Genomic DNA, 25,286 nt, shown 5'->3' with positions numbered 1-25,286 from the left:
CATATGTAACGAATTCCATGTCCCTTTTACAAAGAGAATTACAAAAATCACCTTAAAATGTCAGTTCCGATCCCCGACCAACACTCAACTTTTCAAACAAAAGACTCTTGCATATCAAAATAAAGCTTTTTTCCAGAATTTTGGGCACCTAGATTATTAACTTTATTTGTGATAAATTATATTTACACTTCAATTACACATGCTTTTAGCAAATAAGTAAGAACGTATAATGCATTATTTTTGTCCCTTGATTTATATAAATATTATGTTAAGGATAGAAATAGATTTGTAAAATTCTTAATTTAGTTCTGTAACGCTTCCTTACAGTTATTTTTCAAATAACATACTGTCACTTAAAAAGTGCGCTGTTCAATGCCACTAAAAATTAAAATCACTAGGAATACTTTAGTCAGTTCTGACCCTCTCCTAAAGCAGCCACTAGGTTTACTTGAATAGGTACGTAAACTGTACTTTCTTATACTATTTGGCGATGACAGATACTGTATAAGCAGAAAAGTTCGTGTGTCTTGTTCATGGACAAACCAAGAGCTTCAAAGCTCGAAATGTCAGTTCCAACCCCCTGAAATTGATCATCAATTTTAATTAAGTTTCTATACATTTTTAGGTCTTCAGTCATTAGAAATTTAACTTCTCATCATTTTACACTTATTTTTTACATAGTTTTGACACTTTTTTTGTATGTAGCTCGGTAACAGTGTTCAAAGAAGAACTAAAAAATCAGGATGATAATACATTGGAAAATTTAAATAAAATAGTCAGTGATTTGAATGCATTGAAGTTTAGGTAGAGTAGCAGAGTACCCAAAGCCACTGAGATCAAAGTTGACTATATTTATTGAATAAATAAAAGTTTTTCACCAAATATCTCAGCAAACTGTACTTTTAAGTCAAATAACTATAATTTAGTATAGAAACAAATTAAAAAATGATGAAGAATAATGTGTTAAAATGTTGAAATACTAATCATATTTATATAAAATGTTAACTAATACTAGAACTAATGATAAAATATAATTTTTTCTGAAGTTACTGTAAAAAATTGATACTCATGATAGTAAAAATTAAATATTTCGTATGTAGTTGCAGTTTTTATATTTTATTAAAAAAACCTAAAAATATTAAGTTTTAATTCTAAAAGATCCCATAAGCCATTAAAAAATCATTTCGTCAGTATAAACATGTTAATATGTATCCATAAAAATTTTCTTAGAGATACTTACTGTTAAAAAACGATTTATAAGTATTTTTTACAAATAGATCTGTGCCAACCCCCACCAAAAATCATTAAAGCTGAATAAGTTTTGACACAAACAGTTTGTAGCAAATTTGTTGTAGGTAACTATTTTTTATGTACTGACATGCAATAATCAGCCAAAAATTTTTATAAAGTTCTATTCGAAAAGCCAAAAAGTTAAAACTGAATCTGAGACAGTTACGTCGGAATTACTCATAGATATATGCCCATTATTATAGCCATCAACCTCCTTATTTCCAGTGGCTTGTGCCGACTTTTTCAGTGCTCATAAATTTGTGCACTGAACTTTTAAGATCATGCAGGGGGTTCAGTAATGTCGAGTACCCAGCCTTACTCTTCTTTTAAGCTGCACGAAAAATATCAATGCATTGCGTAAGCATTTATGGCTTTTTTTGCATATTAACATAGCTTTATAACTAATTTTTTACACAAATATTAACGAAAATTTTTAAGCTGGGAAGATTTTTATTGTACAAATCTTTTTCCGGCAGCTGGGTTTAAATAATTTAAAAATTAATTTCAGCTAAGAAAATATTTTCTTATGGCTTTTTTTTGTTAACAAACCAACTAAACATTATTTTCAAGCAATTAGGGTTGATAAAAAACAAAATCAATAACTTTTTATTTTTACTGCATCCAAACATTTGTAACTTTATACGCATACGTGCATAATTATATGTAAATTTGAATAACACCTTTAATTTTATAAATTTTATACAAGACTGTTCAAATAAGATTCAGAAATTACACAAAATGAAAACTGCTTCATTTAAACAAAGACAGATATTTAGCATAAAAGTTTTAATGAAGTTTGAAGTGTGTGGGTGTAACAGCTTATAAGGTTTGGGTGTTACTTATCTTAACAACAAAATTTAATTGGAAATCCCCCAATTCATGGCAAAGTACATAAAATTAAACAGTAATGAAGTTGATACTGTATATAGCCTATTGGTTCACAAACATTTTGTTGAACGTCACCTTAATGTATGCAACGTTACCTTATGTTTACCATGGGGTTAATGTTTAGAATTGAGAAAAGTAGTAAAAAAAACTCTATGAGATCCCAAAAGAGAAATAGTATAGTCCTAACAAAAACAGAAACTACCACGAAATTTGTTCTTATTCACGTTGTACAGTGAGTACGTGTGTCCATAAATATTGACAACTTGATAGGGCCCTTCATAAATAGCATGAAAGTTCGCTATTTTTTGTAGTGACATATAATATAGTAAGTGATTTTACTAAAGATGAATTATTGATTTTGAGAACAACTTTTTTTTTTCAAGACCATTTCTTCTTGGTCTTTCTCATTTTTTAAATATTTTGCCGTAATAGCAAATTAAATTGTGTCAGGGGTTAATCTGCACGGTTGCTTCAGTTCCCGAAACGTCAAAACAACATTTTCATGAAAGAAATTTTTAACATTCTCCAACGCTTTTGAGGATCCCTAGCCCTTAAAAAAAGGTTCTTTTATCTTGAACAGTTAATAAAGAGAATAGTAAAGTAAAAATAATTTTTTAAGAACTAAGCATGAAAGTTTATGGGTCTTAAAAATGATTGCAGAATTTTACCATTTTTCAGCGTAACAAAAGATGGAATTGAGAGATTTTTTTTTTTACTAGGGTGTAAAACCATCTGGTGACAAAAACTAGACTTAAAAATTCACAAAAATTGTGTTATAATGCGACTTTCAAAGTGTTTATACCAAACACTACAACATTGAATTAATAAACGTGGTTGTCTTTTTTAAATACACTGTACTTTGATAGGTCTTTAAATAAAAATACCTTCCGATATGAACAATTAAAATAAAAATAAGGTAAAAAAATTAAGGTTTTGGTACCTTGGAGACAATTATTGGATGTAGTTTATAGTGAAATTTTCTTGTATTTAGGCACAAACGAACAGAATAACTTTTTTTCTAACGATTCCAAAAGGATAAATGTAAAGGCTACCATACCTACGTATGGATTTAAGTTTCAAATGTTTTCTTAATTTTATTTAAGACTTTATTCCTAGACATCAATGGTTTTGGATATTGGCGAGTAAAAAATGTCATATTCCTTGGAACTAGCTCATGTTCAGCAGTTATTATGAAGTCTAGCATTTTTTCAAAAAGATATTCCTTGCTACGAATTAATGTCCTAAATGAAGTGATTAACTTGCTCAGGAGATTTGAACGTGCATTTGGCATAAAATGGATTTCTTAAGTTATTATTTTATAATTAAAATCAAGGTTTTTCAGCTTATCATTAATAATAATAAATTCTCGCACGGAATATGAGGATACCGAGATTGATTCCTGAGAATGTGTGCGCACAAAAACTTCCAATTGAATAACAATTTTAATTTGATCAAACACATTTTAACGTTTCTCATTAATGATCTCAATTTCCATAATTGATAGAAAAGCTTTTTATTTATTAAATAATAAGCTTGTTACATAATTTAATGAGAAAATGATTAAAAGTAGCACACCCACAAACTACACAGTAAACTTTTATTGCTGTTTCTTAAAAGTTTAAGTTACAAAAAAAATTATTGGCTTATTAAAAAATCATAAGCAAGAATAAATAATATTTCATCATTGAAAAACTAATTCTATTTACAAATATTCTCACACAAGCAACCTATACAAAAGTGCTTTAAAAAGCCTTATACATCATGTTTTGTACCTGAGTGCTAAAGTTCTACTAAAAAAAATCTAGAAAAATGGTGTATTACGCACCTAGTGAGCAAAGTTAAGAATGTTGTAGGTTTCACGTTAATAAACACCCAAGGCTAAAGCAAGAATAACGAATCATACTTTTTAGAGCTAATAAGATCTATAAAGAAAAAAATATGCAAGAAAATTTGAGAATACACATCTGCTTGCAAACATAAAAAAAAAAACGTGTATTATGATTAAGGTTTGGGCTTAAACACCGAAAGCAAAGCTTAGATCTTCTCTTTTTTTTGCAGTCACCTGGAACATGTCTACACTCCAGGCATTTCTAGCAACTTGTTACTTGAATTCTTCGTTAAATTTAGCAGCTTACGAAGCCACCTCTTAACCTACCTTCATTCTCTGCTTGTCCAGCAGCTGCTTTGTCTAGTGTTATTAACGCCAGCCTCTGTCTTCTGATATTAAATTTAAGAAAACTACTTTAGTCTCCAGGCTATTTGGTCAAAAAGTCTTTCTCTTCAAAAAGACAAAAGCTTTTAGAACGAAGTTCTTTATGTCACGTTACTCGGGGGGCTGGAATTTTAAAACCGACGGATTTTTTTTTTTGGAAACAAAAGTGTTTTCACTTAAAGTCTCTTCCTTTCAAGTTTCCCCCCTTACCCCATTCCCCTCACCTACTGTTCTCCATACACTTCCCCTCTCCCCACTATATATGTATATCTGCCAACCGTGCTGTGTTACTCTTCTGCACACCTTTACTCACCATTCCCTTTTCACACTCCCAAGCAATTAATTTTCTAACCAATTACAATTTTATTTTTCCACAATAACTTTCATTTCACTTAGAATTTTTTTCTTTTACAATTCTTAAAAAAAAAAAAAAAAAAAAAAAAAAAAAACATTATCCAATAAAGAGATTTGAACCCTCGACCTCCTGCATATGAGTCTAGTACCTTACCCACTCTGCTACGAGCGCTGCCGACTTTAGAAAGTCGGTTTCTTGTACTTATCGTGCGGTTTGTAACTATAATATTCCATTTTTATATGCATTCACTGATACTACATTTAATTCATGATAAATTGTGCATTTGTGTTCAAAAAAAGAAAAAAAAAAAAAAAAAAAATTTAATTACCATAAATATGGTTACATAGATTAAACATAATAAGGCGCGTTATTACGCATTCAACATTTGTATTTTATGCATTTTAAGCATAAAATACCGACCGATTTTCATCAAACCTGAGGTTTTTGTTGGCATTACAGTAATGCTAATAATTACTGTTATAAATAAATTATTTTATAAATAAATTATTAAAATAAACATATACGATAGAGTTGCACAACGTATCAATGGTTTTTAAGATTTTGAATTCACTAACTAATTTTGTTACAATGTCACATATTTATATAAATTAAAAGAAAAAAAAAAAAAAGGAAATGTTAAAAAACGATTGAATGTGTAAATAAGAAAAAAATTAAATAAAGGAAATACAAAAAAATAAAAAAAAATATAATAAAATAAAATATGAGAAAAAATAAAACAAGAAATGGAAAAACAAAAATGAAACAAGAAATAAAGAAAAAAATTAAAAAAAATGTAATAAAATAAAAAATGAAAAAAAAAACAAGAAATACAAAAAAAAAATAAAACAAGAAATAAAGAAAAAAAAAATAAAATAAAAAAAAAAAACAACAAACCAGGGGGGATAAATGGGTCATGGGACCCACGGTAAGAACGAAGTTCTTTAAACATGAGATGAGTATAGACACAATTTCTCAGGTAACAAGGGGGTCGCCAGATCCACAGGAAGAATGAAGCTCTGTAAACGTTAGTACTGCATTCATGTTGTTTACTAAAACAAACACTTGAAAAACGAATAAAAAAAAATAAAAAAATAAAATAGTTTACTACTCACGATGGTTGAACTTCGTGAGTACTGTATTTATGCACGACGTTCTCACGAAGTTCAACCATCGTGAGTAGTAAACTATTTTTTTTTTTTTTTTTTTTTAATCGTTTTTCAAGTGTTTGTTTTAGTAAACAACATGAATGCAGTACTAACGTTTACAGAGCTTCGTTTTTCCTGTGGATCTGGCGACCCCCTTGTTACCTGAGAAATTGTGTCTATACTCATCTCATGTTTAAAGAACTTCGTTCTTACCGTGGGTCCCATGACCCATTTATCCCCCCTGGTTTGTTGTTTTTTAACCTCGTTTTCCTTGACAATAACGTCCCGGTCTTGGACTACTAGTGTCATTTTTTCAGTGCTTACTTTGACAGTTTTTCGTCCAGCTACCAACTTTTTGATTTGCTGTGAGAATTCAATTGCATCTTCTACACATTTGGCTTTTATAAGAATGTTTTTTTTTGTGCTGACAACACCTTAGACTGCAGCATTGGCCTTGCCTGGGTCGAAGTTCACCTTTATTGGCTTTAGCTTATTAGCAAAGGTCTGCTTTTCGGCCATCTTTACCAGTACTGTTGTCGTTACGGCTACTCTCTTCTTCTGGCCTTTTTTGTCTTTTAGGAGAACCTCTTCTTGTTGACTTCTATCTGTTTTCTTTTTCTTAGAGGACATGGCTAGTTGGTGATTTTCAGGGCTGTCTAATGGGCTAATATTTTCTTTTAACTTTCTCTATTTCCTTAAGGACAGTGTTTAGGGTTTTTTCTGAACATGTTGTCAGAAATTATCTCTACGCTGTTTTCTGTTTTGCGGGGATTAAAAGTGCTCCTTCTACCCACTAAAAAATCAATCTTTTGTAAAAGAGACACTGTTTCTAGTCTTCTGGGCTTCTTTAAGGTGTTCAAGTGCAGCTTTCATGCTGTTTTTAATAGCATTTGCAGTATTTCCATTTTTCTGGCTTATAGCTTCAAGCATTTTTTCAAGCTCACTTGTTGCAAGTTGAACTTGCTCAGTTTCTTCATTTTGCTTTGCTCTTAGCATTGCACCATAAATTTTCATCAACTCAAGCTCCTCTAAGGTCTGATAGCTAAGAACTGTCACGTTGCTGTCTTTGCTAACGTTACTGCCTCTGCTTGAAAGACTGACTTTTCGTCCTGTATCTGTAAGAACAGGCCACGAAACATTTAACAGTCCCTGTTGGCCATGAGATACTTCTTTACCCCCCCCCCAAAATCTATGGGGCCAGCAGTAGTTAACAGGGCTTGCACTACATCGAAACTGCCAGCGGATCACCTAAAAGAGGTTACCGCCTGGGGTACTAATTTAACGTTGACCTTCTTCACTTTAAATTTTTCTTGAAATTATTTTGACCGCTCAAAGCCAACACTTCCTTTTTTTTTCATATAAGCATCTGGAAAGGGTTAAAATCAATGGAGCAGCCCACTTTGTTGCCGAAGATAGGCGCTAGTGGCTCGGGCTAGCGGGAAGTCGCCACTCTTTCTTAGTCCCACCCACGGAGACTGCCCTGACGTTGTGTTAAGAGTGTGAAAATAGTGATTGTGTATAGTGAATATATATGTTAGTACACTACAGTCACCTCAGCAAGACAAGCAGCAGGTATATAATCCCACGACCAGCGCAGACAACCGGACAAAACTAGCTGGCATATACGAGGCACTAAAAGTGCCGCCATATAGCTTTCTTAGTGGTAGTAAGCCCAGATTAGTCAGCCCAACACGATTTACCTAGGCCTCATCGTCTGGTTAAACCCCCCGTCAGGCTTCCCATGCTAGCCACAAAAAGACCTCGCTGCACGCAAACCCAAACAACTAGTGAGTATATCTGTGTTTGTTTAGTAAGAGTGTTATGCACGTATCTGAGAGAAAAATTATAACCACTGCTTACTTCGATACTTAACTAAATAGAAAGTAGTTAAGACTTGTCAAAGTTACCACCATACCAAGACAGAAGGCTGATTCATAATGGCTTGGACGAGAGGTCAGCCCCTGCCAGCCCTCCAAAATGGCTGGTTTTTATTTGAGGATCCAGACTGCTCCCTTTAAGATCTAGTTCCTACACGCATACACTACTTTTCAAAACCAGTCCCTCACACATTTAAACGAATGATCACGAATTTCTCTACAGCATGCGCCATTCCAAGCAAGGCACCCCGACCAACAACAAACTAAAACAGCCCCTGAAGAGTGAGTGGTAGCAGTAGAAGTTATAGAAGTAGAAGTAGAAGTAAAAGTAGTAGTAGTAATAAAAGAAGATGAAGTAGAAGTAGAAGTAGTAGTAGTAGTAGTAGTAGTAGTAGTAGTAGTAGTAGTAGTAGTAGTAGTAGTAGTGGTAGTGGTAGTAGTAGTAGTAGCGTTGGTCCACACTAGTCTGCCTTTTAACTCAAGGCCTTTTTGCCTTATTTCCGTCCTGCTTGGGCCTTACCCCTGGCCTCTTCTAGCGCTTTTTTAAAAAAAGGGCAGCTCCCACTGCCTGCTTCGTGCTTGTTGTCCGTTATTAGGCGAAGAAAGCACCATGCTGGGCCTGGACACTCTTTCTTCCGGTGGTTTGAGCTTCCACATCGAAAGCAAAGCTTCGATCTGCTTTTTTTTCTACAGTTGCCTTAGACGTGTCCATATCCCAGGCATTTAAAACATCTTGTTACTTCAATTCTTCTTCGTATTTGGCAGCTTACGAAGCCAACTCATAACCTGCCTTCCTCTTCTACGAGTCTGGCAGTTGCTTCGTCCACCTTTATCGACGCCAGCCTCTGTCCTCTGGCATTTAGCTTTAAGAGACCTACTTCTGGCTCCTGGCTCTTAAGTTTAAAAGTCCTAGCAAAAGCCTTTTTAACCTTATCTTCCTCTACAATAGCATCCAGGTTTCGGACCTCTAATATCACTTTTTTGTTGCTCATTTTGACAGTACCCTGTCTGGCTACCGACTTCTCAATTTGCTGTGAGAATGCAGTAGCATTCTCTACACCTTTGGCCTTAATAAGTATGTCCCCTTTTTTTGTAGTCACAACACTTTGGTTTGCCACATTAGCCTTATCAGGATCAAAGTTCACCTTCGTCGTCCTCAGCACCTTTGCAAAGGTCTGCCCTTCGGCCATCTTCACTTTTACTGCTGTTGTTGCATCCACTTTTTACTTCTGGCTTGTTTTTTCGTTTGGGAGAATTACTTCTTGTTTGCCACTGCCTGTTTTCTTTGTCTTTGAAGGCATGGTTTGCTAGCGTTTCTCAGGGCTGTTCAATGGGCTCCTTTTTCTTTTACTTCGTTCTATTTTCATTAGGGCAGTGTTCAGGGTTCTTTCCGGTACCTGCCATCGTAACTTATCTCGCCTTTATTTCCAACAGTGCAGGGATTCAAATGACAACTTCCAAGCGTTTGCATACACTTTTTCCTCATGAAAAAAGCTTTTTCTTAGCACCTCTGCCTTTTGAAGGTGTTCAATCAAGGCTTTTAGCCCATTCTTAACAGTGTTCACTGTGTTGCCGTACTTATCGTTGATTAATTGTAGTGTCTCTGTAATATCTTCCGTTGCTGATTGGACTTTATCAGCCACTTACTGTCACTTCAATGTTAGCTTAGCACTATCTTCTTCTAGAAGGGCAAGCTCTTCCTGGGTCTGGTGGCTAAATACCGACACGTTGCTGTCCTTGGTTTCGTAAGTGCGTATACTCGACAGGCTTCCTCGTCATCCTTTGTCTGTAAGGAAAGGCCATAGAACATTTAGCAGTCCCTGTTGGCCATAAGACACGTCCTTGTGGCTCCCACCAAAATCCGTGAGGCCTGTGACAGTTACCCGGGCTTTCACAAATTCGGAGTTGCTGGCGGAGTCCCTTAAAGAGGTAACCATCTGGGGTACAAGTTTTGCATCGAAGTTTTTCATAGTGGCTTTTTTTTTAATGTCGCACTGCCGTGCGAGGGCCAGCACTACCCTTTTTTCTAGAAAAAAGTATTTGGAAAGTGTTACCAGAGAGAACCGCTACTTGCTCAGGCTGGCCGGGAGTCGCCACTCTCCTCCTTAGTCTCACCTGTGGAGACTGCCCTGGCTTTGAGTAATAAGTCTAAAAACGGTGTTCGTGTGTAATGTATGTATATGTTGGTACACAACGGTCATCCCAGCGAAACGAGCGGCAGGTGAACAGTCCCGCGACCGCGGAGACAACCCAACAAAACGGTTTGGCGTAAGGCACTAAGGTGCCGCCACATAGCCTTCTCAGTGGTAGTAAGCCTAGATTAGTCGTCCTTTCATGTATCCTTTGTTCATGAGGTGTACAGCCATATCAGATGTGGTTACTCAGACTTATCTGGGCCTGATCGTCCAGCTAAATCGGCCACCAGGCCTTTAACGCAAGCCCAGGAAAGGACCTACCACTTGCAACCCGGAAAAATCCGTAAGTATCCCTGTGTTTGTTTAGTGAGAGTGTGGTGCATGTATCTGAGAAGAAGGTTTTAACCGTCACTTACTTCTATACATGATGGGTGCTAGTTTTTGTTGGCCCGCATCAAGCAATGGAGTGCCACCCACGGCGGCAGCAGAAAGCGAAGAACAAGGAGCACAAGCAGAGCTGGTCCTAGCATCCACACCAATGAAGACAAGGGGCACTAGTCTCCTGTCCACACCACCACAGATACACATGCCAAGGCCACACACGCGCCCCAATCCACGCTCCCGAACACAACCACAGAGAGCAATCCAAGCTGCCCATCGTCACCTCATGTCTTTAGAGAATGCCCCTATCTGCCACCCGGGAAAGCGCCAAGTATGGGGAAACTAGCGAAAAACCCGCCTGGGGTAGTAGTATGGTAGTAGTAATAGTTGAGTAATAGTAGTAGTAGTATAAGTAGTGGTAGTAACAGTAGTTATAGTCGTTGTAGTAGCAGAAGTAGTTAGTGCAGTAATGATAGTAGATAAAAGTAGTAGCAGTAGTAGTAGTAGTAGCAGTAGAAGTGATAGCCGTTGTTTTTTTTCGTGGAGGAAGAAGAAAATTATTTAGGTACATCACAAGGATAATGGTAGTGTGAGACTTACTGCGTTTTTTCTATTTAACCACCCATACCTGCCAAACAACCCCCCTCCTATGCCACGTTGCTTTAGTTAAGTTATACCCCAGAGTTACGTAAGCATTACTTTAGGATGGAGCTGACAGGGAACCCTCGTCTAACAGTTACCGAGCAAGCTCACTACCAGTCACTAGAGGTGCTAATTCTCTTGAGTTCTGAAAAGGAATTGGGGTTCCTGAGGACCAAGTGCTCGTGTCTAGCACTTCTGTAAAGGCTGTAGTCTTTCTTAGCACCACTTAATGCTCGATGCTTTTCCTGACTAGTAAGTATCTGTACCTTCCCTAATCTAAGCCTGTATAAATTTTCACCTACTATCATGATCTCGTGACCTCTGATGGCCTCCTTAGAAGCCCCTGTTCCTTATACATGGATATCAGATCTGACAAAAGAATCTACTGCTCTTGATCCCTTTTTGGTGCGTAGCATCTTAAAGATGATGGTTTAGTAATTAGATGCAACACTTAACCTGTTATTCAGCTGCTACCATTAACGATGCCATTTTTTGCACGCGAAAAATGTTTGTTTAACGGTATTATAGAACGTAGGGCAGTAAGTACATCTGGGTGATGCTTTTATCACCATGCGATGGAGATAGGCACTATACTGGCCTGGCCCTAGGTACTATGCTTAGAGGGGAGCTAAGTTATATAGTAGTTTACCTTTCTACGTCCTCTCTCTATCCATGGCTGTAGAATACGTACTAATCAGTCAGTCCGCCTACCCAGACCAGGCTGATCCCACTCCTGTCACCACGTCAACAACCTCTTCCCCTGCCTGTCACATTCACTTTTGTCACTGATACTCAGAAACTTTTTTTACCACTTCAGCACAAGCAACTGAACGAAAATCGTTCGTACAATCACCATAGCAGCAGCATAGGAAACCATGCGATAGGCAATCTGAAGTAATCCAATGAGCTGCACCAAACTGAGGCACTCTTACACTGAAAAAGATTCGGCGAGCCCCCTACTCTTCAAGTTTAGAGGCTACTCATATTTGACATGGCAGCACCTATACTTTTCATCAGAGAACCAGCTACTCCGATCGGCGTAATATACGCTCTGACTAAGTGTACACAATAGTCAATTGGGTTTGTCGAGTATGTTTGCAACTGAGTAGCCGTTACTCTTTTTGTTCGGCATCCATCATGAACACGTGAGCTCATCACTTTAGTTCACTGTTAGTTTTTTAGTTTTGTAACTAAATTTGACAATGGATGCGTTCTTTATAAAATATGATTCCATGTTTCCAAGAGTTTCGTGGAAGAATTAAATTCACTTTATTTAAAGTTTTATGGTAAATTAAAACCAAAATTTCACTTTTCAACTTACTATATCTTAACTCTAGAATATTTCGGTCCTTGTATACATTTTTGGAGTATGCGTTTTAAATCGAGACATAGAGAACTAAAAGCTAATGTGATCTCTACTAGTTCAAAAAAAAATTTGTTACAAACTATTGCATTAAAACAAGTTTTAAAAATGTGCGAGGTGTTTAATGTTCTTGAAAATAAGTCAAAAATTAAATTTAATCGCAATCATACTAAAAATGGTATCAATTTTACAAAAGTTCACATGAATGGGACCTTATATAGTTTGGATAGTTTTATAGTTATAAGTATGGTGGAACCAGAAATACGATATGGAAAGATAGTAGGTATAAAAAAAGTAACAAAAATAGAAACTGAAGAAGAATCTAAAAAAAAAATTATTCAGTTCAATGTACAGTTTACAGTTAGCGTGTATTAAAAAATTTATTTTGATAAACATTTAATGGTTTACATAGTGGAAAAAAAACATAAACAAGAAATATTTAATCAAGATAACATTTCAGCTATGCCACCAGTAGTGGCCATAAAAAAAAAAAATAATTATTGGATCATTCCAAGATACAAACTGTAAAAAATCATAACTTTATTTTTTTTAAATGGTTTTAGTGTTTTATCAATATAGATTGTTAGTTTTTTCTTTATTTTGCTTGAATTATTAATCAACTTACATCCATATAAAAGAAAAATATCTGCTCACTTTACCGTTATTATGTTGTTTCGATTTATTCGTGAGGTTAAAAAAAAATTAAATTAAATTAATTACATGGTGTAGAATAAGGCTTGCCGAAGAGCACATGATTTTTCACATGTGCTTTTTCACCATGCAATGCTCCTCGAGGAGGGTTTAGGTAACCTCCTCGCAGCATAATTGCCTAATTTCTCCCTACCCCCATTCCAATAATGGGAGGCCTCCCATCCCTTTTCTTGTCCCTTTTTCAAGTGCTAAGTGCCCATAGTAGTGCCCTTATTAAAGAAGCCGGACGTAGAGCACTATAATATAAAAAAAAAAAAAAAAGGCTTGCCGAATGCATAAGAGACCGTGGGAGTGCGAAAGAGGTCTGTGAAATTGCTTTTCGGCAGACCTCTGTCTCTTTCTCTCTCTTTCTCTCTCTCTCTCTTTCTCTCTCTCTCTCTCACGGTTTCTTATACTTCGGCAGGTGCTGTTCTGCACCCTTAGCATGTGTAACACAGCCTAACTATTATTCCAAATCGGAGTAGCCTCTACTCCGATCATACGTATAGTGGTTATGCATAGTGGTCGACACAGTAGCGCTACGCGTAAAAAGCACCTCTGTTACTCCGTTTCAGCGGATTATCCACTTATAAAGAGAGGCGCTGCTGTCACTCATATTAAAGTATAGCAAGCGCGCTGAATCTTTTTCAGTGTAGATGCCCCTTTTTGCAAGCACATCTATCCACACTTCTACGCCATACAACAAAATCAAGTTAGAAACCACCGCAAGACAGTAGTGAAAGCATCATCAAGATGCACTTACTGCCCTGCGTTTAATAATACCGCTGAACATACGTTCTTCGTAGGCGAAAAATGGCACTGCGAGCCACAGCAAATAAGAGACGGTCTTCGCGTTGTACCAACCCCCGATACTATTATCATCTAGATAGTATCCATTAAAAAAAGGTTAAGAACAGGTTATTTCTTTGTCAGATCTGTCATCCAGCTAAAAAAAAAAAAAAAGAAAAAAGCCACTGCGCAGGAAACGGAGGCTTTGGAAAAGGCTGTCAGAAGTCGTGAGGTCATTATGGTTAGCAAAGTTCAATATGGGCTTAAGCAGCACTGAGTATAGGTACTTATCAGGAAGAAAGAGTATTAGGCATTTTATGGTGTTTGCAAAGACTGTGGCCTTTAAAAAAGCACTAGATACGATTGGTGGTCCTCAGAGACACTAAGTCCTGATGAAGACTCAAAGTGATTGGAACCTCTAGCAACTAGTAGTGGCCTTGCCTGTTTATGCTGTGAGACACGTTGGTCTCCCTGGTAGCTCCACCCTAAAGTAATGATAACGTAGTTCCGGGGTACAACTAAAGCCACGTTGCATGGAAGAGTCTTATTAGGTATGGGTGCCGCTGCTGCTGCTACTACTACTACTACTACCACCACTACTACTGTTACGAAGGGACACGTGGAACGTAACTGCTCCAAAAAAGAAGTGAGCTGTTTCCTGTGCAAAAACGTTGTCCCGAAACCAGGCACCAGACATGTCGCTGGGACTGGCGGGTGTCAGGCGCCTCAGGCGCCTGAAGGGACGGCTCAACAGAAATGGCGATGATTCTGCAGGTAAACCTGGATAGGACCATGCTCGCATACGATCTGCTGGACCAGTTCTCTTGTGCCTGGGGTGTGGATATGCTCTTTATCAATGAGCCATCCCGCACGTTACTGGGCCGAGGCTGGTATTGCAACAGGACGATAGGCGCGGCCATCCTGATTCACAGCAACGAATTCTCCGTATCCGATACCGGAGGTGGAGACGGGTTCGTATCGATCAGATGTGGCAGTGGTTTCTATGTGAGTTGCTACATGTCCCCTAACATTTCGATTGGTGTCTTCAGAGAACGACTTGCCAAACTCGAGTATGCCGTTCAAGTGTGCAGGGAAAGTAGTGATGTAGTCCTAGCTGGCGACTTTAACTCCAAGGCCATCGCTTGGGGGGAGCCGAGAACCGACCGCAGAGGGTGGGCGGTGCTGTATATGTCTGCAAGGCAGGATCTCATCGTCATGAACTCTGGTGGTTCAGCAACGTTCAGGCGACCTGGTAACTGGGGGACGATCATCGATCTCTTGCTAGTGTCGTCAGAAATGGTGGCACGAGTGTCTGACTGGCAAGTCATGGAGGACAACATGGCTGGTTATTACCAGTATGTCAGCTTCGTGATAAACAAGGATGGTGGTGCAGGCTCATGAGATGTAATTCGAAGACGCACTGCCAGGTGGAACGTGGCAAAACTCAACCAAGATTTGCTGCTGGAAGCGATGGTTAGCGCACCACCTCCAGCTGATTTAAACAAAATCACAAATCCAGTGGAGGCCAAGACACTCGTGACCAGCACTACGAGACGGGTCAAGGAATGGTGCGGCGCGTGTATGCCTTAAAGGTCGGCCAGAAGAGGTTGACGTTCGTGCTACTGGTGGACTGAGGACATCGCTAACTTGCGCAGAGAGGCGCAGCATCTACGGCGTCTTGCACAGAGACACAGAACTCGCAAAGGCGCCAGGGCAGCTGTTGCCGCGTACAAGAGAGAAGAAAAAGCGTTGGTGAGGGCGATCAAGGTGAGCAAGAACCGATGCTGGCGCGAGCTCATCACTAAGGTTGATAAGTACACGTGGGGCCTGAGCTACTAGATCGTCTTGGAGAGAGTGGTCCTTTGCCTCTTTCCGGAGCATCCCGATGGAAGGCGGGAGGACATAAGTGCAGAACAAGTACCTCTTTTTACCCTTGATGAATTGAGGTCGGTGGCATCGGAGACGCTGGGGCGAAAGTCCCTTGGTCCGGACGGGGTGCCATCCAAGGTCCTCAAGATCATAGCTGCGGAGAGGCCACACGTTTTGTTGGACATGTGTTTAATGCGTGCCTGCACGTTGGACTGTTCAATGAGTGGTGGAAGATACAAAGGCTTGTTCTTCTGGACAAGGGCAAACCACCCCCCCTGATCCCGTCGTTATTCTGGCCCTTTGGTATGTTAAAAAATGCTGGAAGAATACTAGAGAGGCTGATAAGAAACCGCTTAAGAGGGGAAGTCAGCCCATCAGAAAATCAGTACGGGTTCCAAAAGGGGCGATCAACGGCTATGGCTTAAAGAATGCCTTTAACTCGGCAAAATGGCCCGACATAATGAGGGCCCTTAAGCGTCAGAATGTACCGGACTACCTGAAAAAGATCCTGGACAGTTACCTCCAGGATCGAGAACTCTGGTACGACACGAAAGATGTACCAAGAGAGAGGTGACTGACGTCGGGGGTTGCCCAGGGATCTGCCCTTGCTCCGATCTCTGGAACCTGATTTATGATAAACATTTACGTCTTAAAATGCCCCTAGAGGTCAAGCTGACGGGCTTAGCTGACGACATAGCATTGCACGTCATGGCGAGATCGCGAGAAAAGGCCGAGCGCAAATATGTTGGGTTGTCGCGATAGTGTCGGAGTGGCTCCGGGATCACGGTTTTGAGCTAGCTGTAGGAAAAACGAAGATTATCGTCCTTACCAGGCAGAGATGGTTTGGGGAAAACTTTCACCTGAGCGTTGTAGGTAAGGTAATCTGCGCGAGTCCGGCTGTGCACTACCTCGGAGTGTGGATCGATTTACGACTCACCTTCGGGGAGCACGTCAGGAAAGCAGCCAATAAAACCACTAGCATCTCTGGGGTGCTTTCACAGTTAATGCTGAACGTTAGAGGCCCGTGGGAAGCCATAAGACGGCTCCTCACGTTGGTATTCAACTCAATCCTGCTGTACGGCGCAGAGGTATAAGTGAATGCACTCGCGAGGAAGGATGTCCAAGAGCGCTTAACTTCAGTACAGCGCATCGGATCCTTAAAAATCGCGTGTGCCTATCGCACGGTCTCGTCCGCTGCTGCTATGGTGATAGCACGAACGATTCCCGTCGTGTTGCTTGCGCGAGAGCAGCAAAGAAAATTCCTGGGCTCCAGCGACGAAAGCGATAGTGACAGGTGGAAAGAAACGTTGACGATGTGGCAACAGGAGTGGGATCGGGCTGGTGTTGGTAGATGGACGCACCGTTTGATACCGCAACTGCGACCATGGGTGGAGAGGGGACACTGAGAGATAAATTACTATCTCACCCAGTTCCTCTCCGGGCATGGCCAGTTTAGTGCTTATCTTTACCGCATGGTGGTGAAGGCATCACCCAGATGCACTTGCTACACTACGCTAAATGATACTGTCAAACATACATTTTTTGTGTGTGATAGATAGTACCAAGAGTGCCAGCAGCTGATGGACTGGCTCAACGTGGCCTCTTCTCCTGAAACCATTATCTCTAAGATGCTACGCACTGAAGAGGAATAGAGGGTAGTGAATGGTTTCGTTGGATACGTCATTCGGCAGAAAAAAGACAAGGAGAGAGCCGCCGCGCAGTGAGAGTGGACCCCTGAGTTAACTGATGTGAATCTAAGCTGCGCTAAGTATCTATACTAATCAGCATGAAATAGCATCAATGAAGCGCTAGAACAAGGGTGCCAATTCTCAAGGACCCCGAGTCCTTCTCAGGACTCAAGAGGATTGGCACCTCTAGCAACTGGTGGCAAGCTTGCTTGCTAATGCTGTGAGATACGATGATCTCCCTGGTGGCTCCACCCTAAAGTGTGTAGGGGGTGGGGGGCGTGTGTGGTGTTGGCGTGTGTATCTGCGGTGATGTGGATAGAAAACTAGTGCCCCATGCCTCCATCGGTGTGAATGCATCGGCCGGCTCTGCTTGTGCTCCTTGTTCTTCGCTTTTTGCTGCTTCCATAGGTGGCACTCCCTTGCTTGATGCGGGCCAACAAAAACTAGCACCCGTCATGTATAGAAGTAAGCGGCGGTTAAAACATTCTTCTCAGATATATGCATCACACACTCTCCCTAAACTAACACAGGGACACTTACAGATTGTCTTGGGTTGCGAGTGGCGGGTCTTTTTCCGGGCTTGCGTTGGAGGCCTGGTGACGGGTGAAGCCGGATAATGAGGCCCGGGTTAGTCTGGAAACCCACATCTGATTTGGCAGTACGCCTCATAAACATAAAAGACGTGGTGGGCCGACTAATCTAGGCTTACTATCACTGAGGAGGCTATATGGCAGCACCTTAGTGCCTTACGCCAGCCCGTTTTGTTGGGTTGTCGGCGCAGTCTTGAAACTGTACACCTGCCGCTTGTCTCGCTGGGATGACCGTTGTGTACTAACAAATACATACATTACACAAAAACACCATTCTTACACTTGTTACTCAACGCCAGGGCAGTCTCCGTGGGTGGGACTAAGGGAGTATGGCGACTTCTGGCCGGCCCGAGCAAGTAGCGGTTTTCTCTGGTAACAGAGAGGGCTGCTGCCCTGGTTTTAACACTTTCAAAATATTTATTTCTAGAAATAAAGGGTGGTGCTAGCCTTTGCCGGTCAGTACGACACTAAAAAAATGCTAAAATAAAGAACGTCGATGTAAAACAAGTACCCCAGGCAGTAATCTCTCTGAGGGAATCCGCTGGCAGTTCTGATCCGGTGAAAGCCCAGGTGACTGACGCAGGCCCCACGGATTTTAAGGGGGGCCACAAAGAAGTGTCTCATGGCCCACAAGGACTGCTAAATGTTCCATGGCCTTTTCCTACAGACAAAGGACGAAGACGAAGCCTGTCGAGTATAGGCACTAACGACACCGAGGTTAACAACGTGTCTGTATTCAGCCACCAGACCCAGAAGGAGATTGCCTTTTTAGAAGAAAGTGTCACTAGGCTCGAAGTCAAGCGACAGCAAGTTGCTGATAAAGTCCAAACAGCAACGAATGACATTGCAAAGACGCTACAACTGATTAATGATAAGTACGGCAACACAGCAAACGCTGTTAAAAATGGGCTCAAAGTGGCGCTTAAGCATCTTCAAGAGGCAAAGGAGGTAAGAAAAGAATGTCTCACTAAATAAGATTCGTATACCAACGCTTGGAAGTTATTCTTTAAATCCCTGCAGTTAAGGGAAAAAGCGAGATAATTTCTGACGGCATGTACAGAAACGAACCCTAAACACTGCCTCAGAGGAAATAGAACGAAGTAAGAGAAACAGAAACCCAATGGACAGCCCTGAGCAACGCCAGCAGGCTATGTCTTCAAAGAAAAAGAAAACAGGCAGTGGAAAACAAAAAGAAATTCCACTGAATGACAAAACAAGTTGGAAGTAAAGAGTTGACGCCACAACAACAGTAGTAAAAAAGATGGCTGAAGGACAGACCTTTGCAACAGTGCTGAAGACTATAAAGGCAAACTTCATTAGGCTAAAGTGGCAGTCCAAAGTATTGTCACTGCAAAAAAAGGAGACATACTTATTAAAGCCAAAGGTGTAGAGAATGCTACTGCATTCTCACAGCAAATTGAAAAGTCGGTAGCCGGACAGAGTACTGTCAAAATAAGCGACAGAAAAGTAACATAAGAGTTCCGAGACCTGGATGGCATTGTAGAGGAAGATAAGGTTTAAGAGGCTTTTGCTATGACTTTTGGACATCAGAGCCAGGAGCCAGAAGTTGCTCTCTCAAAGCTAAATGCGAGAGGACAGAGGCTGGCTTTGATAAAGGTTGACGAAGCATTTGCCAGACTTGTAGAAAAGGAAGGCAGGTTACGAGTTCGCTTTGTAAGCTGCCAATTTCGAAGAAAAATTAAAGTAACAAGATGTTACAAATGCCTGGGATATGGACACGTCTCGGGCAACTGTGAGAACCACAACAGATTAAAGCATTGCTCCCAGTAAAGAAGCTTAAACCACCGGAAGAAAGAGTGTCCAAGCCCAGCATGGTGCTTTCTTTGTTCCACAACTGACAATAAGTACGAAGCAGGCAGCGGGAGCTGCCCTATTTTGAGAAAAGCATTAAAAGAGGCCAGGCATAAGGCACAAGCAGGACAAAAATAACGCAAAATGGCCTTGATTTAAAAGGCAGGCTTATGTGGACCAACGCTGAGCTGGGTACTTTGTACCTATTAGCAAGTGATAGCATCAAGCTTATAGTGGTGCTTGCTAGGTAGGCGGCTTACTATAGAGTGCTAGACAGAATGCTGGTTTAAAGGGACCCTGAGTCCTTTCCAGGACTCGAGAGCATTAGCACCTCTAGCAAATGGTGGCGAGTTAGCTTGTTAATGATGTGAGACGCGATGGTCTCATTGGTGGCTTCACCCTGAAGTAATGCTAACGCGGTTTCGGGGTGGATTAAAAGCCACGCGGCATGGGGGGGGGCTTAGTGGGAATGGGTGGTCTAATAAAAAAAATCCATTGAGTCCCACACCACCGCTGACCCTTTGGTGTGCCTTAATGCATTTTCCCTCCCTCCACAAAAGAAAAAAAAAAATACTACTACTACTACTACTACTGCCACTACTACTACTACTACTACTACTACCACCACTTCTTCTGCTACTACTTTTACTACTGCTTCTATTACTTGTACTACAACTACTACTACTTCCCACCCTCTAGGGGCTGCAAGACCTTGTCGTTGGTATGTGTGACTGGCTTAAATTGGGATAGCTTCCTAAGAAATAGGTGATTATTTTTTTGAATGTGTAAGGGACTGGGTTTTTTTTTATACAAAAGAAAAAAAGACATGAAAAAATACAATGGAATTGTTTTTTTCTTTATTTAAATTTTTTTTGATGTTTCATCGTATATTTTCGTGTCTTTTTGATTTTTTTTTTTTTAATTCATCTTTTTTTTTTATTTTTCATTTTGTTATTTTTTTTGCTTCTATTTTTTAAAAATTTGTATTTATTTCTGCATTTTATTAATTTGTTTTTTCATTTTTTACTAAACTTCATTACCTCTACTTCTAATTTATTATCTTTTTTTTAGGGTTATTTTTCTCAATTTAACAACGTCTTTTTATATTTCATTCCAATTTTCTTGATTTTATTTTGTAATTATTCTTCTTATTATCTTTTTTTTTGTTTTTTTAATTGTGTTGTATTCATTTTTTTTTTTTTTATTTAATATTTTTGTATTTTGGCCTTGTACATTAGTTTATAATACAATAATTTATTCTCAGTTTTAATTGTTTATTATTGCATTTTGTTTCAATTATTTTTATTAAATTTTTTAAATAAAATAAGAAAGAAAGGGTTAAGTATTCATAAAAGTGACTATATAGGTACATTTGTACGTAAACGAGTAACAAGATATACTTCTGTAAAATTATGTGGCAGATAATATTATTAAAAATATAAATTACCTTCTGTGAAACGATATTGCGTACGGAAATGGTGCAATTATCGTTAGAAAGAGTATACCCACGTTACTTTCGTGTAGTTTTAATAAATATTTTAATATATAATGAGTTAAAAGTTACAAGCAATATCCTACGGCACAATGTTATAAAAATAATATAAAGACTGGCCAGTACAAGACTGTGCACTTTCTTTAAATCTTACAGTGATTTCAGAACAACTTTCTACTGTCTACGCTGATTACATCTGTAAAGTCACGGTCACATCTATCACATACGATTTAACACTTATTCCTCATCTATGTTTATTACCCAAAAAATAATTGTTTACAGAAAAATAAGAAGAACTATCCTGTAGTAAAGCTGTCCTAAATGGAGTAGTAATACATGCCAGTAAGTGTTCCTTCAGGACGTTCATCACACATGGATTTTTTTGACAGATATTATTCAAACGGCAAACGTATATTAAAAACGCATAAAAAATACCTACAAAAATTGCAGCTTCTTTGACAGTTCCATTATTTAATACATGTTTCATTTAAAAAAATCAATATTTAATATGTAACCTTGTAAAAAAACAACGTTAAATGGCGTTTATATGATTTGCAAGAATCTCCCAATTTTTTGGGTATAAAAGATTTCTTTCAGATTAACCTATAGAGTTTCCAAATAGACCCATAAGTTGGTTTTCAAATAAATTTAGAAAGAGAGGTGGAAGTGTGCGTAGAAGCATGTATTTATACATATACACGTGAGAAAAACAATTGCTAGCTTCACTGCACACATTAGCGTTCCTGTCATTTTCATAAACTTTTACCCACTAACTGTGTGAACACCGTCCTTAAATTAAATTATTTACATTAATCACAAATAGAATTATTGTATGAGAATAAAACATAATAAAAATTAATTATTGAATTTGTATAGTACAAGAAAATTTTTTTTTAATTTTTAAAAATTTTGATGAAAAATTGTGTAAACAATTATTTATTTATTGAAAAAAAAATAAATTATAGATCAGTAAATAAATGTTTATTATAACAATAAAAAAGCTGCTCTGCTTATAAATACTAATTTAGAAATTTCGGAGACATGGACCTAAAAATCAAATTTCATCAAATAAATAGATAATTAAACAGATAACTTATGTAATGTATAATCAAACCAAACGAATAAATACACAGTAAACAAAAACTGGCATTAAAAATAAGCAACAAGCTATACGACTAAATGAAGTTATCGGGACTCTTAAGTCGGGTACGTTCATGGCAGAGTCGGTAAGAGCCATGACTAGCGTGCAGAAGATCAGGGGTTCAAATCTATTTCAAAACTGTTTGATTTAATTTTTAATTTAATAAAACGTTAATTGCTTAGTGCGTGTGTGCTTCAATAGTGTAGTGTAACAGGGAATGGCAGAGCGAGGTAAAATGGGTAGTAATAAGAGGTGTGCAGGAGACTAGCGCAGAACGGTTGAAAGAGACAGGGTGAGGGAAAGTGTGTAGAGAACTGTTGGTAAGAGTGGCGAGAGAAGAGAGAAAATTACTAAAACATAGAAGGAAGAGACTTCCGGTAAGCCACTCCTGTTTCATCTAAATCTGTCGTTTTTACAACTTCAGCTCCCTAAGCACACGACATAAAGAACTCCGTTCGAAAAACGAAAAAAGAGGAACTTTAATAAAATGAATAAGAGTATGAGTGGTGTATGTGTGTAGGGACTAGAGCTTAAAAGGAGCTGTCCGGACCCCCGAATGGAAACCAGCTGACTTAAAGGGCTGGCAGGGGCTGACCCACTGTCCACGCCAATAAGAATCAGCCTGCTTTCATAGTATGATGGTAACCTTGATAGGTCTCAACCACTCTCCACCCTGTCATGTATAAAAGTAAGCAGTGGTTATAACATTTTTCTGCGATACATGCATTACACTCTTACTAAACAAACACAGGTATACTTACTAGTGGTTATGGTTTGCGTGTGGCAGGGTCTCTGTCTGGCTGGCGTGTGGGGCCTGGCATTGGGTAAAGCCAGATGATGAGGCCCAGGTAAGTCTGGGTAACTGCATCTGATATGGTTGCACGCCTCATAAGCAAAAAAAGTGATGGGCTCACTAATCTAGGCTTACTACCACTAAAAAGGCCACATGGTGGCACTTTTGGTCCCTTTATACGCCAGATCATTTTGACTAGTTGTCTCTGCCGGTTGTAGGATTGTATGCCTGGCACCCATTTGGTAGGATGACTGTAGAATTTAACAACGGACAAAAAGCACGAAGCCAGCAGTAAGAGCTGCTTGCTGTTTAGAAAAGTGCTAAAAGAGGCCAGAAAAAAGGCTCAAGCAGGACGCAAATAAGGTGGGAAGGCCTTAAGTAGGAAGGTGGGCTAATGTGGATTCACGCTGCTCTAAGTACATGTACCTATTCATAATAAAAAGCATCAAACTTAGTGTGGTGCTTGCTCAGTGAGCAGCTTACTATGAAGTGCTAGACAGGGTGCTCATTATTAGGGGCCTTGAGTCTGTTTCAGGACTCGAAAGGATAAGTACCTCTAGGAAATTGTGGCAAGCTTGCTCGTTAATACTGTAAGACGCGATGATTTCCCGAGTGGCTCTACCCTGAAGCAATACTTACGCAGTTTTGGAATGAAACTAAAGTAACGTGGCATGAGAGGCAGTTCTAATAGGTATGAGTGTTTTAATAAGAAAAATCCACCTAGTCCTACACTAACGCTGTCCCTGCGGTGTGCCTTGATGCCTTTTTCTTCCCCCTAAAAGAAAAAAAAAAAAAAACTACTTCTACCACTGCTTCTACTACCACTTCTTCTACTACTACTCCTACTACTACTACTACTCCTACTTCTACTACTACTTCTACTACTACTACTACTACTAGTCTTGAAGTTGTCTTGAAAGGCCTTGAGTGGGAAGACAGGCTTATGTGGACCCACGCTGCGCTGGGTATTTTTTACCTATCAGCAAGGGAAAGCATTAAGCTTATAGTGGTGCTGGCTAAGTAGGCGGCCTACTATGAAGCGCTAGACAGGGTGCTGGTCCTCAGGGATCCCGAGTCCTTTTCAGGACTCGAGAGCATCAGCACCTCTAGCAAATGGTGGCGAGTTAGCTCGTTAATGCTGTGAGACGCGATGGTCTCCCTGGTGGCTCCACCCCGAAGTAATGCTAACGTGGTTCCGGGGTGGATCAAAAGCCACGCGGCATGGGGGGGGTTTTAGTGGGTATGGGTGGTCTAATAAAAAAAATTCACAAAGTTTCACACTATCACTGTTCCTGCGGTGTGCCTCAATGCATTTCCCCTCCCTCCACAAAAAAAAAAAAAAAAAAAAAACTACTACTACTAATACTCCTAGAGCGCCTAATTTTGGTGCAGCGCATCGGATCTCTACGAATCGCGTGTGCCTACTGCACGGTCTCCTCCGCTGCTGCTATGGTGATAGCACGAACGATTCCCGTCGTGTTGCTTGCGCAGGAGCGCCGAAGGAAATTTTTGGGCTCTGGCGACGAAAGGAATAGCGACAGACGTAAGGGAACGTTGACAACGTAACAACAGGAGTGGAGTCAGGCTGTAGTGGGTGGATAGACGCACCGCCTGATTCCGCACCTACGCCCATGGCTGAAGAGAGGGCAAAGGGAGGTAAACTACCACCTCACCCAGTTTCTCTCTGGGCATGGCCAGTTTGATTCCTATCTTCATCGCATGGCGGTGAGGGCATCATCTAGGTATTCTTACTGCCCTGCGTTGGATGATACCGTCGAACGTACGTTTTTTGTGTGTGAGAGATGGCACCGTTAGCGCCAGCAGCTGGCGAACAGGGTCAGCGTGGCGCCCACCCCCAAAAACATCATCTCTGAGATGCTCAGCAGCAGAGAGGGGTGGTCGGCAGTGGATGGCTTCGATAGGTCTGTCCTCTTGCAGAAAAAAGTAGAGGAGAGGGCCGCCATGCAGGTAACGAGAGTCCCTGAGTAGGTTAATGCGGACCCAAGCTCAGTATTTATACTGATCAGCGAGGAAAAGCATTAAATAAGCACTAGAATACGGGTGCCGGTCTTCAGGGACCCCGAGTCCTTTTTAGGACTCGAGAGGTTAGGCACCTCTAACAACTAGTGGTGAG

General features: G+C 39.8%; 2 protein-coding genes across 2 annotated transcripts; both read left to right on the top strand.

Moving 5' to 3' along the window:
• The first annotated feature begins 14,523 nt into the window (after positions 1-14,523).
• Positions 14,524-15,168, top strand: LOC149375774 (uncharacterized). Its single transcript, XM_089596417.1, has one exon. The coding sequence runs from the start codon at positions 14,524-14,526 to the stop codon at positions 15,166-15,168; it is 645 nt and encodes a 214-aa protein (XP_089452543.1).
• A 1,122-nt stretch (positions 15,169-16,290) lies between these two features.
• On the top strand, positions 16,291-17,042 carry LOC149375773 (uncharacterized). The gene is made up of 3 exons (XM_089596411.1): positions 16,291-16,385; positions 16,469-16,691; positions 16,752-17,042. Exons 1-3 carry the CDS (start codon positions 16,291-16,293, stop codon positions 17,040-17,042), a joined length of 609 nt encoding a protein of 202 aa, XP_089452537.1.
• The last annotated feature ends 8,244 nt before the right edge of the window (positions 17,043-25,286 follow it).

The sequence above is a fragment of the Copidosoma floridanum genome, unplaced genomic scaffold (genome assembly GCF_036245765.1).
Source record: "Copidosoma floridanum isolate Cflo_tuat_1 unplaced genomic scaffold, Cflo_Japanese_pri ptg000004l, whole genome shotgun sequence".
Lineage (NCBI taxonomy): Eukaryota > Metazoa > Arthropoda > Insecta > Hymenoptera > Encyrtidae > Copidosoma > Copidosoma floridanum.
This window is presented reverse-complemented; position numbering and strand designations above follow the sequence as displayed.

Excerpts from the sequence above, each read along its gene's own strand:
- LOC149375774 (XM_089596417.1), top strand. The coding sequence starts at position 14,524 with ATGGCGATGATTCTGCAGGTAAACCTGGATAGGACCATGCTCGCATAC.
- LOC149375773 (XM_089596411.1), top strand. The coding sequence starts at position 16,291 with ATGCCCCTAGAGGTCAAGCTGACGGGCTTAGCTGACGACATAGCATTG. Across the intron at positions 16,386-16,468 it reads GCCGAGCGCAAATATGTTGG|GCAGAGATGGTTTGGGGAAA; the intron begins GTTGTCGCGATA and ends CGTCCTTACCAG. Across the intron at positions 16,692-16,751 it reads TAAGACGGCTCCTCACGTTG|GATGTCCAAGAGCGCTTAAC; the intron begins GTATTCAACTCA and ends CTCGCGAGGAAG.